This window comes from Taurulus bubalis (genome assembly GCF_910589615.1).
Source record: "Taurulus bubalis genome assembly, chromosome: 2".
Classification (NCBI taxonomy): domain Eukaryota; kingdom Metazoa; phylum Chordata; class Actinopteri; order Perciformes; family Cottidae; genus Taurulus; species Taurulus bubalis.
In genome coordinates, this window is record NC_136590.1 from 7,239,182 (window position 1) to 7,257,021 (window position 17,840).

Genomic DNA, 17,840 nt, shown 5'->3' on the forward strand with positions numbered 1-17,840 from the left:
GTGTCCCCTTGGCATAAATATTAAATGCTGATTGGGCACCTAATTGATCTTCATCTCTGCTTTTGCTTCCCTCCTCCTTCATCTTTGTCTGAATTTGAGTGGCTGTATTTCAACAAAGTGTCATTTGGTTGTGTGTTTGAGGGAAACTATTTCAATGTAATCATGTGTATGTGTGTATATAAAGTCCGGCTACTAATGGTATCAGTGTGTGTGTGTGTGTGTGTGTGTGTGTGTGTGTGTGTGTGTGTGTGTGTGTGTGTCTGCAGCCTGTCACAGGTGCTACATTGATGTTTTCATATTCTCGACTCACATCTTTCATCTTTTGGCAAGACGGGCCCTCCATCAATTCCAATGAAGCAAATACACTCACACATTCACATTCTCACACACACACACACACACACACACACACACACACACACACACACACACACACACTCACACTCGCACACGCACACTGTGATCTATCCAGGCATGTAGTGAATCACTGTGTTTGATATTAAAGCACTCAGGAAAAACACTGAGATAATATATAAAGGCTATGGAGATGAAACACAAATTACCGGCTGGTTATTTGCAAAGAATACTACAATGTTTGTTATTTAGCACAAAACATAAAGTAGGTAATGCCATTAGTTTATAAACAAAAGTATATGACAGATTCATCTTTTTTGGTTTCATTGTAGGACCTTCATGGATCACAATTCATCATAAGGAGGACATTTGATCTGTATATAATTTCAGAGCAATTTATCAAATACTTCATGCCTCATGGTAGTGCAAGAAGAAACGTCAGAGGATGTAAGTATTTAAGATTCATCTCCTCTGGATCATAAATGTCAGTTCCAAATAAAATCGCAATCCATTGTTAAGATATTTTCATCTGGACCAAAGTGATGGCTGATGCCAGAAGGGCTAAACAAACAACACATGGCAATTGTGTTATTACACTAAATATAAGACATGTGCTTGGAGTTGACACTTGGACATCGAGCCCCAGCTGGCCTCGTATTGGGGAGTGTTTACTGTCTAATGGCGGTTTAAATGAATGACTTCCTCTTCTGGAGCAGCATGGATACGCTCTACTTTATCAGTATGAAACATTTATATTGAACAGTTAAAATGCCTCCAACCTCCAGTGTCAACATCTGATAATGCTTCAGACTATAAGCCATGTGTCAATATTTAGTACACTCAGGATACCAAGGAAATACTTCATATGTACGTTAAAGACCCTTTCCTCCTTTGAACAACTACACACCTGTTCTGAATCAGCCTCGTTCGTCTTTCCCGCCTCCCAGTTTTCCCCCAGCCAATCAGCTCCCTGCCTGTTCACTTGTCTAATCACCTCCCCTACCTGAGCTTCCCGGCCCATCTCTCCAATAATGCTGTGTTCACACCAAACGCGACAAAGACAAATCGCCGTCGCTTCTCTCCGTGAAAAAGACTTATCTTTACCGGTATCGACTATGGAATAAATAACCACTAGTTCTACTTTATACTTGTTGTGGAAATCCCAAAGTTTGGGTTCATAACACCATCCGTAGCCGCCAGTGGTGTATAGTAACCAAGTAGAAATACTTCGTTACTGTACTTAAGTAGTTTTTTGGGATATCTGTACTCTACTTTACTATTTATATTTCTGTTTACTTTTACTTCACTACATTCTGCAAAGAAAACTGATACTTTTACTCCGATACATTTCCCCTGAAACCTTCGTTACTCGCTACAAAATCAAATCTATCTTTAGAAAAATGAATCATGAGACCAACATCGGGGACTCCACCAAGCAGGTTTGGAGAATCACAATATTTGCTGTTTTCATCGTAACATCTTGACATGTGTCAAGATGTTACGTCTGAGGTTACGCACAGACAGATGTATCCGGTCATTTTTCAAAATAAAACATCTTTCCGGCTGGGATTTTTTTTCTTGTTTTTTTTCATTCATTCTTTCTGTGCGGACCGGTACCAAGCGGAATGAGCATACTTACACGCTTACTGTTACAACTCCTTCATAGTGTCAAATTGCTATTTGGAGAATTATGATAATAGTTCATAGTAGATGCAAAAGCATACTTCTGTACAATATATTATGTTGAACATTGTTGCTCCTGGATAGATCACAGTCAACCCAATTAGTTCATCAACCCAACTCCTGGTCCTTGGTCACGGTGGCCACAGCACTAAAAGAATAAACTTCATAATTCTCAAAATTCGGACCCTTTGCTTTTTTATTAACAGCATGTACGTGTACTTTTACTTTCAATACTTAAGTACATTTAATATCAGAAAAATACTTTTGATACTTAAGTACACAAAATATCAGATACTTTAAGACTTTTACTCAAGTAGTATTCTAATAGGTGACTTTTACTTGAGAGTAATTTTCCAGTAAGGTATCTTTACTTTTACTCTAGTACGGCTTTTGGGTACTTTATACACCACTGGTAGCCGCACAGCTCGGTGAATTTCACCGACTCCTCCAGGAACTGCGTCTGGCTTATCTCCGTAAAAAGATTACCGTTTCTGCCATCCACCATGGAAATAACCTCTGCTTTATACTTGTTGTGTAAACTCCAAATATGTCGGAACATCAAACTCCATGGTGTCTGGGTTCAAAATATTATCCGTAGTCCCACAACAGCGTCTGAATGAAGCCGCTACCTTTTTCGCAACCTATCGCGTCTGTGCATTGACTTTGCATGTAATCTGGTCGCGCGTCAAATTCGTCTTTGTTTGATCTTTTGTTTTACATGTTAGTTTTGTCATGCCTGCTCCAACCTAGAATAACATTAACGTTTTTTCTTCAAGGTTTTTTTTTGCCAGCAGTCTTCTGCTTCATTCTTCATGGCAGTTACAATCTGGTTTCCCCTGCACATTAACTTAAAAATTAACCTGTAAACGCTGACTCAGCGACTACTTCTGTATGACAGTGTGCTGTTTGTGTTGCACTTATTGTTCTTTTGCGCATGTGAGTCAGTTCAGGACTGTGACAAAATAATGTACAGAGTCAAACAAAGAAAACAGATATTTACAATACAGTGTGAATTTAGCCTAAAGCAGAAAAAGCTGAATCTATAATGATGACCCATTTAACGTAATCAAAATGCTCAGTAATGTGGACTGAGAAAGCGTCTTCTTCTGATACTTTTCTTCCTTCCATCTACACTCGGATATTTGGCCAAAAAAAGATACAAAAAAGTTCCACCTGTACTTGTGTAAATCCAGGCTTTACGTTGGGCCAACAAGCATGTCTTAATTACAGCGGCATGCTGAGCCCCTTTCTGCTCTTCAGGGATGAAAAGAAGTCCAATTACCTTGAACTCCAAAAATATGGGATCAGTAGCAGAGCGGAGGATTAAATCAATATTATAGTCCAATCTGAGGCAATGCTCCAGTAACAAAGCAGAGAGTAATGGAAAAATCAAAGCGTTCAATGTTTGGACTCTCCGTCATTACTCATCTGGCCTCCTGAATGGAGTCTTATCTCGTCACGACAACAGCATAGAGAGCGAGAGAGAGTAATTGCCATGGCAACAGGTCACCTTGAAAATGAGTAGCTTATCTTTACCTGAACTTGCTTCGGGGGGCGAGCGCTGACGCAGGTTTTAAGACGGGTCACGACTGCTTCGCCGTCAGGTTCGCCGAACTCGACTGAAACCCATGTTCAAGGTTCAGAAGTGTGACAGTGCATTTGAAGTAAGAGAATGACATCGTCGGCACTTGGTTCAGTCGTCTCCTCTTTATTTCTTTTCTACTCGTTCTCCCACGTTTGTTTCAAACTTAAAAGAAAAGCTCATTTTTAGATAAGGTGACCAGATGTACTGATTTGTCAGCGATTGTCTAGTTTCATGTACCAGTTTTCAACATTAAGTAAGACTAAATGTTCCTGATTTTAACCACAATTAGAATAATAAACAGTATAATTCGATCCTGCGCTTACATTGGCATTTGTCCTGTGCAGTCCCACTGATTACAACCTAAAACAACATAAAAACAAATGTAAAATAATGCACCGTGTGTCTAAATTCAACACTGATTTGTCTGTATGTGTGTCAATCAATGTGCTTAGATACGTGTAATTCATAAATTCCTTCTGTTGCTTTGACACAAAATGTAACTTTTATGATCATATTGAGACGGTCAGATAGCAATAAACAATAGTTGGCAGAGAATGTGTCACAGTCGGCCATTTAGACGGTGGCCTGCACTTGTGCACACAGAAAAATACCTTTTGTTTAGTTTTAAAAGGTATCTGATAACCAATACATATGTGAAAGTAATGCTAAGCTAAGCTACCCAGCTAACAAGCTGGCTGTAGCTTCACAATTAGCACACAGACTTGACAGTGGTATCCATTTTTTAGTAAGTAAATGCATGTAATTCACAAAATGTCCTTGTAACACTTCTCCATTGAAATACAATTTCTCTCTCCAAAGTAGGCATAGACCCGAAAAAAGAGAGGCTCTACAAAGAAGAGGCACACATGCACGTTCATCCAAAAGGCCCTTTAATTGATCTAAGTGATTAAATACAGGGTGAGGGAGCAAAGTAATATAGATACGAGAATATCTTTCAATTACCTCATTTAAATTTGATCATTTAGGAGTTAAAGGGGATGGGGAAAACAGGGACGATGAGGGAATATAAAAGAGTGGAAATGAGGAAGTGATGAAAATCTTAATATAGGCCAACTGATAGAGTTAATACAGTAAGAACAAATATTTAAGTAAATCAGCAATAGCTTTACAAAAAGAAAAATGTGCTAGAAGTGAGATTAGAAAATGCAAAGAGTGACTATAAATTTATATCATATGTATAATACATGAATATGACACTAACCATCCTCAAATAACCAAATAACACATTTTCTTTATATCAATATAGTATTAAGATGCAGAATTGACTTATTGTGAGGCCCTGTGTGATGTTGTGCTGTCCTCATACTGAGACCCAGTGAGGAAGAAAAATCCATGTTTAAGACACCTAGTGCTGCTCAGTGCTGTCCCAATACTTTCATCATTTTGCAGATTGTGTTCATATGGACTGCTTTCACAAAGTCTCTGCTTCCTCTTACTAATCACTAAATGACGACTTGAAGGGTTTAGCTCCAAAACACTATAAATATTTAAAGACGTTACCTGAAATGCATTAACAGATGTCTCAGAAGTATTATTTTATTCAAGAAAACTGCTGCTCTTCTGTGTCTGGAGTCCAAATGTTTTAATATTGAACATCTTATTTTGGAATTAAACTCTTCAAATATACGTCTTCACAAATCTTGCTACAGTGGCTGCTTTTATTTGGTGGCTTTATTTAAAGAGACAATCCCTTAGTCCTTCACTATTTCTCGCCGGTTGTAAACAGTACTCTACTCGACGATACCCAAGACTGAATCCTAACCATCCACGATAAAATATACACAACACACAGCATGAAAACTGGTTATAGTTTAACCATGCGCCAACACCGTGGACTGTTGTAAATCTTAGTGCACATTAAAGCACAGAAAACACACAAGCATCGTAGGAAAGTAGCAAGGGAGTAAAACCTGCTGAACCCAGCTTCCCACCCCTTTCTCGAGGATAAATTGGTAACAGTGCAGTCTTCATATCTTACTCTAGAATACATCAAAAAAGTCCTAAACATATGTAAAATTTGCAGACCCAAACTTCTATTCTTTACCATACAAGGTCACATAGAAAATCAACAGTTAATTCAAGTTATAACTTCTCCCTCTTACATGAATCTAACCACTTCCCACTTGCCAAAGAAGTCCTTGTTAAGAGTCTTCGCCTCTGTTACTCCACAATATCCATCGTTTTAGGTCCTTTTGAACTCCCATCAAACCTCAGACTCCAGACTGGACACCCGTCGCCAGGGACGAAGTACGCAAGGGCTCCCGGCAGGCTGGCCCCCTGCTCCGTGACCTGCCAGCGCCTCGGATCCAGTCTGGGAACCCTGATAGACCCCATAGGCCCCATACACACTGTCCTGGTAGAGCAGAGCCCGCTGGCTTCCACATCTCCCGCCACCACAAGCCAGCAGCTGGCACACTGGGCTGGGGCTGCGGTGGCTGCTGGAGGCCTGGCTGTGGTGCTGCAGGTCCAGGGGGCCGTGGTAGAGGGGTAGTCCAGGGTACGAGTTCAGGTAGTGGGCATACTGTCTGCTGAGCAAGCTGGTGGCTCTCCGTACCATCCCCCGCCCTAACCCAGTCCCATGTCGCACTGCTTCTCCGTACGTGGGTAGGTGGGCGGAATGGGAGTAGCGCAGCTTCTGGCCCTTGCGCCCATTGGGCCTCCTCTGGTCCTCCCTTATGTGGAGGTAGGCCTGGTTCCTAGGGAGGCACAGGTTGTTTCGAAGTTGGGCAGGGTTGTAGGCCTTTGCAGGTGTGGTTGGTGTAAGAATGCATGGGAACAGGTCTGGCAGGGTGGTAGGGGATTGGCTGGACAGGGATGACTGGGATTCGTCCTGCTGGCGCATCTGCTCGCTGCCCCAAGTCGCTTTGAGGAAGGAGGGGCGACGGTGCCTTCGTCTTCCTCTGAGCATCATATCCTCTGGGGGCCAGGAGCTGTAGTTCTCTACCCGAGGACACTTCCCCTCCCCTGAGTAGATGCTGTTAACGTTGGGGGTGGATATGTGGTTCTCTTGGAGGTGGTTGGCTTTGAGCTCACTCAGATAGACGGGACTTTTGTTATTCTTTTCCTGGTCCCTGTGTTTTCTCCTCTCTGTATCCCCATCCTCACACTGGAAACTCTTGGACCTCCTTTTCCGCCGGGAGAAGCCTTGGGCATGCTGGTTTTGAGGCGAGGAGACCGGATGAGAGGCGTAGATGTCAGGTAGCTGGAGATCTGTGTAAGGTATGTAGGGCGAGTGAGGATGGGTGTCTATGTACAGTCTCCCTGTCGTCTGGTAGTGGTGCGGGTGCTGATGAGGGAGCGGCTCACCCACGGCCAGATGGGGGCTGCTGAGGCTGGACACAGGAAGTGGCCGGTCATACAGACATGAAGTAGAGCGAGTCGGGAGCGTGTAGCGCAGTGGCGTGGGCCTGCTCACACCCCTCTGCTGCTTCAGAGAGGAAACAGCGGTCAGAGGTGAGCTTAGGGAGCAGTGATTCTCGGTAATATAAGCAAATCCTCCTGGCACGGCCTCGGTTGCGACATGTGGAATACGAACAGGCAAGCTGCCGCCATGACGACTGAAATGCTCTATGGTCTTGGTGGCGTTGTCCAGAGACGTCTCAACATTGGCGGTGGAGACCAGGTCCTTGGCAGTGCGAAGCATCTTCAGCATGTTTGCTTGAGCGTAGTTGGAGGTCAGGTCCGGTTTGGCGAAGGCAGATGAACGCCCATGATCCTCCATTCCATTGAAACAACTGTAAATACCCTGAGAGATGAAATAGGAGGAAGATAAAGAAATAATGAGGAGAGAAGAAGAAGGGGAAAAAATAAAACACCATCAGTAATTATATCAATAGGTAGCCACAAACTGTTTAACCTTGAATCAACCAAGTAGACCTAAAGGGACCTAAAGGGACAATTTCACAGGAAGAATTTCAAACAATTTGTGCATCTCAAAGTGATGTTCCACCCCAACTAATAAAAGCCCCACTGGCAGTTAAAATAAAAAACAGATTTCATTAATATCTTATTTCATCACTGAGGCAAGACTTAGTCACAAATTCATTATGCATTCTCCCGGGACTCAAAGAAAAACAGTTTAAGCTGAGAGGATTGCCCCAATAAACGGACACGACACATACGCACACACACACACACACACACACACACACACACACACACACACACACGCACACATACCTTAAGTCCCCTGCAGAACAAACCGTCTCTAACTGCATGGACAAACACAGAGCCAAATCCCATGACTGCTCTCTGCTTACAGTTGGCTGGGAGATGCTGAAAGAGCCAAATTTAATTTGGCCCTTGGGGCCGCCCCATACGGATTAATGATCAGATAGTCATTTAGCCGCTAATCTGATAAAACCCCGATCCAGGCACAATAGTGTAATTACACGGCAGAGGAGCAGAGGAGCCTGGTGTCCGTAGACATTTCCCTGACTGCAACTTCAGCCAGAGCTCAGTAACCACGTCCCCAAACAATGGCATCAACGCACCGGCTACTGATTTAGGCTAATTGCGAATGAACATTACGCATTCAAAGTGAAATGCTAAGTAAACACCAAAATTAGTGCTGCTTTTCTTCCCTTTTATCTCTGCCCTCCCCTCTCATTCTAAATAACAATGCAGTGCCATTTGAGCTATTATTTTAACAAGGCCCTCTAATGATACCATGTAATTACATGCAAATACACATCCATTTGAGCTTATTTATCATCACATAAAAGCCCCTTCATGTAAAACAGCATATTGCACAGAAAGGCAAGCAACCACTTAGAGTCAAAAATAATCAACCAGCCAATCTTCCAATCACTCAAGGGAGCTCTTACTCCACTACTCCCATTACAGCCAGCCAATCAAACACTTAAATAAATAATCAGTGTAAAAATCAGTGAAGCAATTTCTCAACCCGACTCCCATAAACCCCAAACAACTGATCAATCAAATGACTAATTTGCATCTCTCACCCTGCTGATGGCCAACAGGAAGTCAAGCTTGTGAGACTTGCGGAGGGAGTGTCGTAGTTTCCAGTAAAGCAGGTGTTCCCAGGCAAAGACCAGCAGGCTGAGGCCCATGGCCACCAGCAGCATGTAGAAGACGCCCGCCATGTTGTCGATGTCCAGCTTGCTGCTCATCACTTCGTTCTTCTCGTTCTGGCAGATGCCCGACAACCACACCGTCTCCAAGCGCTGGGTGTCTCCTGGAGGGACGGAGGTGTATGGGAGGAGAGGGGGAAGAAAGAGAGAGTATGAGATGACTTGACAGTGAAGAAGAGAGGGAGAAATGATAGCTTACGATAACCTGAAGATAATTATCTCTGCTCTGTTGTCTTGGATGAACAGTGCAGTAGTCGCTACTAGTAGTAGAAAAGTACACACTGCAGACACAGTGAGTTCCTTTGACAGGAGATATTTCACTTCTTTTCCTTTGGTCTTTATTTTCCTGCAGCAAAAACTTTAACTAAATACACAAATAAATGAACGCTGTCACGCTGTCACACGGTAGAAAAACGATATGCTCCCATGCCTAATGCAGCTCTTTGTTTTGCACCTGCTGCCACCATGACGTCATCTTTCAGTTTATTTTAGTTCCAACACAATGAGCATAATTCAGAAAGTAAATTATTAATATTCCTGAAATTCTAATTTACCAATAATACACTCGTGGCTCTTACAACATTATTGGATTTTTGTGATGTTTGGTAAGCCTGCCATTCACGCTATGTTCATGTTATATTGGAGTTGATGTCAAATATCAGCCTCCTAGTTTCCGGCTGCATACAACAATGTTTCCTTTCAACATTCGAACAAAGCAGCTATCGACTGAGAATAGTTTACAGTGCTTAAACTCCTCATAAGCCATTATTGCCACATAAGCTGCTCCTCCAGGCCTCCGAACAGGTGGCCACCTATTGAGCTCTGCTCTCCCAAGTGGCCTCCAGGGAGCACAGGACATTTTATCTCTCTTAGCGTATGTTGACCATAAATACACTATTTCCTATTTTATCAAGGAAAGCTCAGAGTGAGTATAGGTGCTCTTAAGTACTCAGAGGAGGGAGGACACGGTGAGTGTATTTGTGTGTGTGCAGGTCGGACGGTTACGTGTGTGTAATGGAGATAATCATATCCCGAACACTCCCTGCTGTTCTGCAGGATATTAACTCTTCCCTGAAAGCCCACTTCCCTGCTGACACAGCAAACACTGAACTGGACCGACGCCAGTTCCACAGTTCACACACAGAGTGGCAGTCAGAGGGGATTAAACACAAGCAGATCAAACACGGGGCGGTGTACAGTACAGTGTGTGTGTGTGTGTGTGTGTGCAGGCTCGGGTTGTGTATTATATCCTGTAAGATTTGGATCACCGTCTCCAAGGAACTGCAGCAGCGCCAGGTCAATAAGCCGTTTCCAGCGGGAGTCCTTCTGCAGAGCGATGCCGTATCCCGTGGTGGCAAACACTTTCCCGCTGCCGATGGTCACCAGCTTGCAGCCCTCGTCCTTTCCGGCCATGTAGTTCAAAACGGCAGCGTCATAAATGAAGGCGTCCAGCTTCCTGCAGGTCAATGGATTGTTTTTCGTCTGAGAGAACGCCTCGCTCTTACAAAGTTCTTACACATGTCAGAATTGTATTTATATCTCTAAGTCTTAAAAGATCCAGCCATGCATTCAGACCATTCAATACAAATGTTTTTTTTTATTTTAACCTTTTAAAAACTGAGGTATTTTTTAGGATTCTGCTCAAAATAACATACCCAAACTAAAAAGGGTGTATCTCTGCAACCACAAGGGCTATTTGAATAATGTTGGTGTTATAATAAAGGTAGTCCATGTGTGCTTTTGTTCAGATGTGTAAATATTAGTATATATGTTACTGGTTAAGAGTAAATAAAGATTGAAACACAGCAAAAATAGAAGTTTCAGGTCCGCCTCACCCTATATAGGTGCCATGGTGCTTGAAACGTGTTCGTCATTTGTGAGCAGAGACTGCAGGCCAAAATTAGCTATTTAGTACTAAACATGAAGAAGTGAAGATTTAAAAGCACTACTCAAAACAAAGTAAGCTTCAGCAGACTCTTTTCATCTAAAAATGCACCCATCAAATTGGCCTAAATCACAAATAGTTGCTACATCACAAAGAGCGTCAAATCTCTGCCGTATCACCAACAATCATGACCGTTTTTGCTGTAGCGTCTCGTGTCTTCACAGGCGGGAGCATCAGCTAAATATAACCTCTTATCTAATTGTGTAACAAAGTTAAAATGTCCGAGAAACTGTACCCGGTTTTGAGGCTTTCTAGAGCTTCTTCCACCCCCTTCTGGTTGTATTTCATCATGTGCATGTGCATGTCGCGGTAGTTGCTGCGGATGTTCCTCTCCGTGCTCCCGTTCGGGACCGTCCCAAAGCGAAAAGGAGGGTAATGCTCATGTGGTTTCTGGAACTGTAAGGAGACACAAGATGAGAGGAAAGGGAAGGGGGGAGAATATATGACAGATGAGGAGAGGGAGACAAGAGAATAGAAGGGGGGTAAGAGAAGAAGAAGTTTGACAAGGAGAAGGGGGAAAGAGAGAAGGGAGTAAGGATAACATGGAAGGAGAGGAGAGAGACTGAAGGGAGCGAGGGCAGAATAGGGGATGGTGGTAGGGAGAAGGAGACGACAGAAAGAAGAAGGCACGAAAAGAAATTGGTGAAAGAGTTGGTGATGAGGAAAGAATGAAATAGTGAAAAAGAAGCCGGCAGGAGACACAAAAAGCAGAGAAAGAGAAAAGGAGAAAGGGAAAAGAATAAGAAATTAAAGAAAAGGCAGGGTTGGTTAAGACAGTAACAGGGAGGAATGAGAGTAGAGTAAGCAGTGAGTGGGGGAGAAAGGATAGGAGGGAAGTAAGTGAAAAGAGAACAAGGAGCAAATGGAAGTAAAAGAGAGGACAATGAGAAGAAAGGAAAAAAGAGAGCAGAAAAGAGGAGAGAAGAAGCGATGGGATGAAAGAAAATGAAACAAGAGGAGAATAAAGGTGAGAAAAAAAGGAAAGGAAAGGGAGGAGAAAAGAGAGAAAGAAAAGAGAGAGGAGTTAAGAGGAGATGAAAGGAGAAAGTAAAAAGGTACAGAAAGGAGAAAAGCAAACAGAAGAGCAAAAAGGGGAACCAGGGTGAATAAATGTGGTGGAGAGGAGTAAAGAGGACAAGGGACTACTCAGTTAAATGAAATCCATTTTAGAGTCATTCCATTTTTTTTTTCTTCCCAAGACTGATTCAATCAGCAGCCAAACTCGATGCCGTTTGAATGGACAGGACACCATTCAGCTCACCTCCATTTGAGTAAATCTGACTTCAGTCAGCACACATCTGTTTGAGTCATTTCTCTGCCCGCAGATGATCCTAATCCAGTTCAATTTGTCCCCGATCGAAGTTCACATCTTGCGAGCTGACGCATTAATGCAGGATGAATCAGGAACGCGTCTCTGAGAGCTCAACTGGACTGTAAACAGGAAAGATCTATTCGTCTTGCTTACAGCGTTGACCTTTTGAGCCGAGCGCAAATGAATGGGCCAATCCCAACGTGAGTGGGTGAGTGCATGTGTGTTGATGTAATCACTCTCCTGCTGCAACTCCAATGGCTTCAGTTGAGATGCTACATCTCCTTTTCTTTTCTTTTTTTAGAATCAGCTGTTCGATTAAAAGCAAGCGTCACCGAGGGGAGATTAGAAATAGGTTCTAATTTTGTCAAGGCTAGTTTAACACAATACTCACGTTTCTAGTCGCTGTACTTGTTCTTCCTACTGCCGCCCCAAAAAAGCAACTTCAATTATAAGTGATGGACCACTAAAGATACAGTCCTCTTAGGTGTCGTTGAAGTTAGACAAATTAAGTGGGTATTTTTCTTTTTGTACTCACTATGTGTTACTTGCTGTCACGGCTCCACAAGAAAACCCTGACAGACAGAATTCCCTACTAAAAGGGATTCAACCACATGCTTTTACCCTGTGTACAATATGTTCTTACTTGTGAGCCATTTATTCCCATTTGCCTTGTGATGGACACGTTTTGCTCAATCTGAATCTGAAATACTCACTAGACTAGAGCATCAAATGTGTATCAATCCACGGCTGAAAATAGTCCCAAACAAATGCACATGTTATGCCTGTTTGAGGGGAGAAAAGAAGGTGACACTTTGCTTTACTATGTAATTTGGTGCTACTTATAGGGAAAAGAGAGATCAATTGACACTCTTCACATTGATTTATGCCTATTGATTGCTTGAGCTTATTTATAAGGGACAGTGAACAAAAATGAACAGTGAACAAAAATCAAGATTGGTTTTCCAGTTTTGCTTTGAAACAGGACCCAGTCAAGGTAGTCAAGGTGGAAAGTGTTGAGAGACGGATCGACGCATTGATTTTCATTTTTTCATGGCATTTATTGACAATGAGAAAAATATAGAACTACACTTGCCATATCCTTTAAATCTGCGAGATATAAACCCAGCCAGCCCACGACCTAAACCCACTTAATCCTGTCGTGCAGGATCTCAGCATGAAGGTACGGCTGAGGTTGTGTTGTGCAGGGTAATTTATATTAGTCCCTTGTGCTGTGGGACATAATGCATCTGCATAAAGTTAATATAGTCAGCTAATACAACCATAGATCACTGAGGTGGCACTGCACATCCCTGCCGGGGAGTTGCTTTTCACTATCTCTGAAGAGGGATACGCTTTCTTGTAAAGCTCCTCTGAGGCACCGTTTCCAGGTTTAGTATGTGTGTGTGTGTGTGTGTGTGTGTGTGTGGGTGTGAGTGTGAGTGTGTGTGTGTGTGTCTGAGGCCACACATTTAAGTGGTAGAAGAAGTCTGTCGGTGTTGTTTTTCCTCTGTGCCTCTTGTTTTTAATCGCTTGACATTTGCTGATCTTTTTTTAACAGTGTGATCTTGAAGAGAGATGGAGACGGCACAGGGGGAATATTGATAGACTGAGGAGTCTACACTGGGACAAGTGGAGACTCAGACACCATCTGTATTGACAGAAGGCAGTAATTGATTAGTCATTCATGCCACTGGACTCCCCACTGATAGGAAAAGGACAGAGCCGTTCACAGCAAAGTTGTTTTTACTGGAGTCTTTTGTGTCTCTTCCATTCATGCTTTAGTTGTTGAACAGAGAAAAGAAGAGCTGATGGAACTGGATTTAAACACAACGACGTGGTTTGCTCCATATCTTACAGCTCCACAAAGACAGCCGGTTTTCTGTATGTCCACATGGACTTTCAATAACTCCGCCGCCTCACAATCATCCCAGTGTTGTTTATTCAGTCTCTTACCTTCTTGTCGGAGAGACCGGACACTGTGTCGATGTATTGCTCCTGGATCATGAAGGCGGCCAGGTTGGCAGTGTAAGAGGCCAGGAAGATGACAGCGAAGAAGGCCCAGACCAGGACCATGATCTTACTGGTCGTTCCTTTGGGGTTTTCAATGGGGACGGAGTTGTTGAAGACAATGCCCCACAGCAGCCACACTGACTTCCCGATGGTGAACGTCGGACCACCAGGAGCTGAGGAAACAGAGGGAGGAGGGTGTCGGACACGTCGTTTCTGGGTATCATGGTGTTGTATTCAATGTGGAGATGTTTTTACACACTGAGAAAAGAAGTGGTTTCATTTTAGTGGTCTAGTGGTATCCAGACATGCAGATAGTTTGGTTTTTTATTCGACCCGGTTTTGGGATCACTATGATTTTTAATGTCCAACAGGAATACAACGCGGGTGGATGGAGTTTCAGAAATTGTATTAAAATAAATTCCCTCCAAAGAAACAATAATTAGCGGGACATTTCAAACAGGCGGCAACCTCCAGGTCTGAAAAGTGAAGAAAATATTGTGGATTTTAATTTGTTGGAACAAACTTTTAAGTTTACAACTTTTGCCATGGATGTGTTGACCGTCAGGTGATGTTTGACATATTTGTTTGCAAAAAAAGTCAGTCTACAGTTCATCATGCAAGTATTCATGAGCCATCCCAAGCCCTTCTGCAAACTTCCAAACAACGGAACAATTTCACAGCCTCGGCCCGTTTCCATTGCTCTCTGCCATGTGCAGCGACGGAGGGTGCCGCCGCCATCAATCACACTTCGATTAGCGCAGTGGCGAATGCTAATTAAAATGGGAAAATGACCTTTCGGACCCGCGGACGCGGCATGCTCTGTCAGCGCTGCATTGTGGGATTGATTAGCCGTCTCCCCCCAAAAAAATCCTGTTCAGGAATCTTAACGTTTCAGGACGTGCAGCATGCAGGCTTTGTAAAATACGTGGAAAACTGTGGGATCAATATGGACTTTACCCGTTTGTTTACCTCTGCAGTAATCATTCACTCCTCTATCGTCCACTGTACTCAGGAGAAATACATTCTAACATTAAAAGTGAAACAAAGACTTTTAAGACTTACTTTTGGCGCTGACCAGGCTGCGGTTGTAGCCGACTGGACTGAGGTATTCAAACACAAAAACTGTAATCGCCACCACGGTCAGGCACATCACAAACATCATAACCCAAACTGCTGGGCTGTAGGGCTCTAGGGGAGGAAGAGGAGGAGGAGGAGGAGGAGGAGGGAAGGAACAAACATAAAGGATTAAAGTAAGTCTCTTTTGTACTTCCTTCTTCTAAACCACAGCCTGTGATGGGGGTCACCATATGTGGCAGCGGGATAGCGAGATGAGAAAATGAGAAAACAGAAATACACTGTTCGGGATTTTGTGCTGAATTTTGTTGTTTAGGGTTTGGAAAAGGGATTTAGGTGTGTGTGTGTGGTACGTAAGGGGATTTAGTTGTAGGCTTCAGTTATCAGCAGGATAAAAGCTTAATGGGAAGTTTCCTGAAGCGTCTGCAGAGACAGAACTAGTTTAAGTAGGCCATCCTGGGAGGAAGCGGGAAAGAAGATGGCGGCAACATTGGCTGACACGTACTGTACATCAAACTTCAGGATAACGTGTGTTATGACCGGTTTTGAACTGACAACTGGTTCCAGAAGAAGCGTTTTTTGTTTTCTCCTCACCAAGAAAGGCAGATGGGGAAACTGTCCCGTTGCTGCGGGCGACCATGACGCTGATGCCCGTCTCAACGAACGGCACGGAGAAGTCGATGATTTCCGAACGCTCCTCGTTGATAGTGAGAGAGCCGATGGCCATGTCAGCTCGTCTGTACACGACCTGAGAGACGGAGGACAGGGACACATAATAAAGTACCGGAGAGAATCATCGACAGTCATCAGCGGTGTAGCAACAGGCTTTCCTGGGTTTATGAACTATTTTGGTTACTCGTGAATTAAAGAAAAAGGACAAAATGAGTATATTTCATCACAACTTCCCAGTGTCCCAAATGACATGCCGCCAAATTCTGAATTTCATAAGCAATCCTTTTTAAACACACTGCAGCAAACACTCTGTGCTCTACAGTAAGGCATGGCTCTAGCGACAGAGACACGAAACATATTTGTCAACCAGAGAGTGAGAGCATGCCGATCTCAGGAGTGCTCACGCCCAAGCTTGCTTTTCTGAAAAGCAGAGAATTTTGCAGAGAGAAATGTGTTTTTGTAAATGTAGCGCACACATACACACACACACACACAGATACAGACTCAGAGCCAAGTGCCTGCAGGCACAGAAACACAAGCAAGAAGGCTCTCCTGAGGAACACCTGTTCAGGGCGTTTCATTTTCAGATTCGTCCGTGTTTGATGTGGCTTGGTGTGCGGGAGAAAAGTATGCGTTAGCTCCATATGTGTATGCATGGCCTCACGCCACTGACCTAAATAATAACCCATCAAAGAAAATCTCTAGGCAATGGTAGTGTCACTGTGCTTCATTACTGCCATCCTCAAAACTGAACTATACAGCTACCACAGCGGTACAGCTGATGAAATAGGACTGTTATTGCTTTTATTGGATTGACACCTTGTGTCATCAAGACTTTGACTCTTCAGGAACCCAAACAGGAAAAAAATATGTTTTAATCTTCATAACACTGCATTTTAGCCATTATCTACAGAGTTTCATCACACGACTTTGTTGAATACTCGATCCTGATTTGTCAATTACAGCATTCAACCTACACATTACATATAGACGCAGTTCTGGTTCAGTTTCTTTTTTAAAGGTCACTTGTAGTGATGAATTCACAGATAATTATCACCCAGTCTGAAATGCTTCTCAGATCTATGGAGCATTTTAGCATCTTTCAGCTTGTGTTTAAGTTCAGTCTTATTAACCTCATTTTCCTGCCCACTAAACAGCACACAGATATAGTTAGCAACGCCCTTGTGAACACATTGGAGCATTTAGCTGTTAAAAAGAGTCAGATAGTTCCCTTATTAGAGGGTGGAGACCAAAGCAGAGCTAAAAAGGATTGAATGTTCCACTTGTATTAGTCAGGTAGCGAATAACACAACTTCAAATGAAGAATAGCATTGCTCCATGCCTCCTGGATCAGAATATAAGCAAACCATTTGCTCACGTATTTGCCAAGATTAAGTGATAATATGTCAGTGTTGTCTTTATAGTTAGCTGACATCAATTAATACATTTTTAAATACATGTTTACATACTTATATATAGACTTATTTGTACTACATAATGCTACATTCATGATTACAACAAGTATCTTTTAAAAAGGTATTCTTTATTATTTAAGGATGTATATTTATTTATAGTTTTTCTTGACCTTAACAGGATTATTTTACTTAAATACCTGAACGGATAAATACAAAGTATTTACCACTAGTGTTCTTTATATGGGGCAGCATGTACTGATGTTTTTATATCTCGCATGCTTTACACAACACTTACCTCTAATGTAATTAGGGCACATCGTAGCCCAAAGCTACGTTCATCTTAGTTAGTGCTGTGGATAAACATTTTAAAACACCTTGCTTTAATAATTGTCTTCAGATGGCCACTAGGCAACCAATCCAGCTACACCAGCTGCTGCATTCAGGGACTTATCCTTCTTTAAATAACCCAGCCCTCAGTCTCACCTCCCCAATCATGCCGTTCCAAGTCCCGCGGACCAGCTTGCCGTGTTTCCCGTTGGTGACCAGGTAGAGGTCATAGGAGAACTTGATGGTGCGGGACAGTTTCTTCAGGATGTCTATGCAGAAGCCCTTGCAGCACAGTTTGGTGTAGGACTCCGCATGGCCCATAACACTGTCACAGGGAGGAGAAAAAGCA

At 42.9% G+C, this 17,840-nt stretch overlaps 1 protein-coding gene across 1 annotated transcript in view; it reads right to left on the reverse strand.

Annotated features, from left to right (window-relative positions):
- Positions 1-5,846: 5,846 nt before the first annotated feature.
- grin2cb (glutamate receptor, ionotropic, N-methyl D-aspartate 2Cb) overlaps positions 5,847-17,840 on the reverse strand; it is a gene marked incomplete at both ends in the record, with an annotated part of 35,785 nt that continues 23,791 nt past the window's right edge. The window contains 8 exons of the mRNA XM_079214180.1: positions 5,847-7,388; positions 8,608-8,840; positions 10,005-10,192; positions 10,917-11,077; positions 13,947-14,176; positions 15,066-15,191; positions 15,672-15,825; positions 17,648-17,816. Coding sequence (XP_079070306.1) covers positions 5,847-7,388; positions 8,608-8,840; positions 10,005-10,192; positions 10,917-11,077; positions 13,947-14,176; positions 15,066-15,191; positions 15,672-15,825; positions 17,648-17,816 — 2,803 coding nt within the window. The remainder of the gene's footprint in view (positions 7,389-8,607; positions 8,841-10,004; positions 10,193-10,916; positions 11,078-13,946; positions 14,177-15,065; positions 15,192-15,671; positions 15,826-17,647; positions 17,817-17,840) is intronic.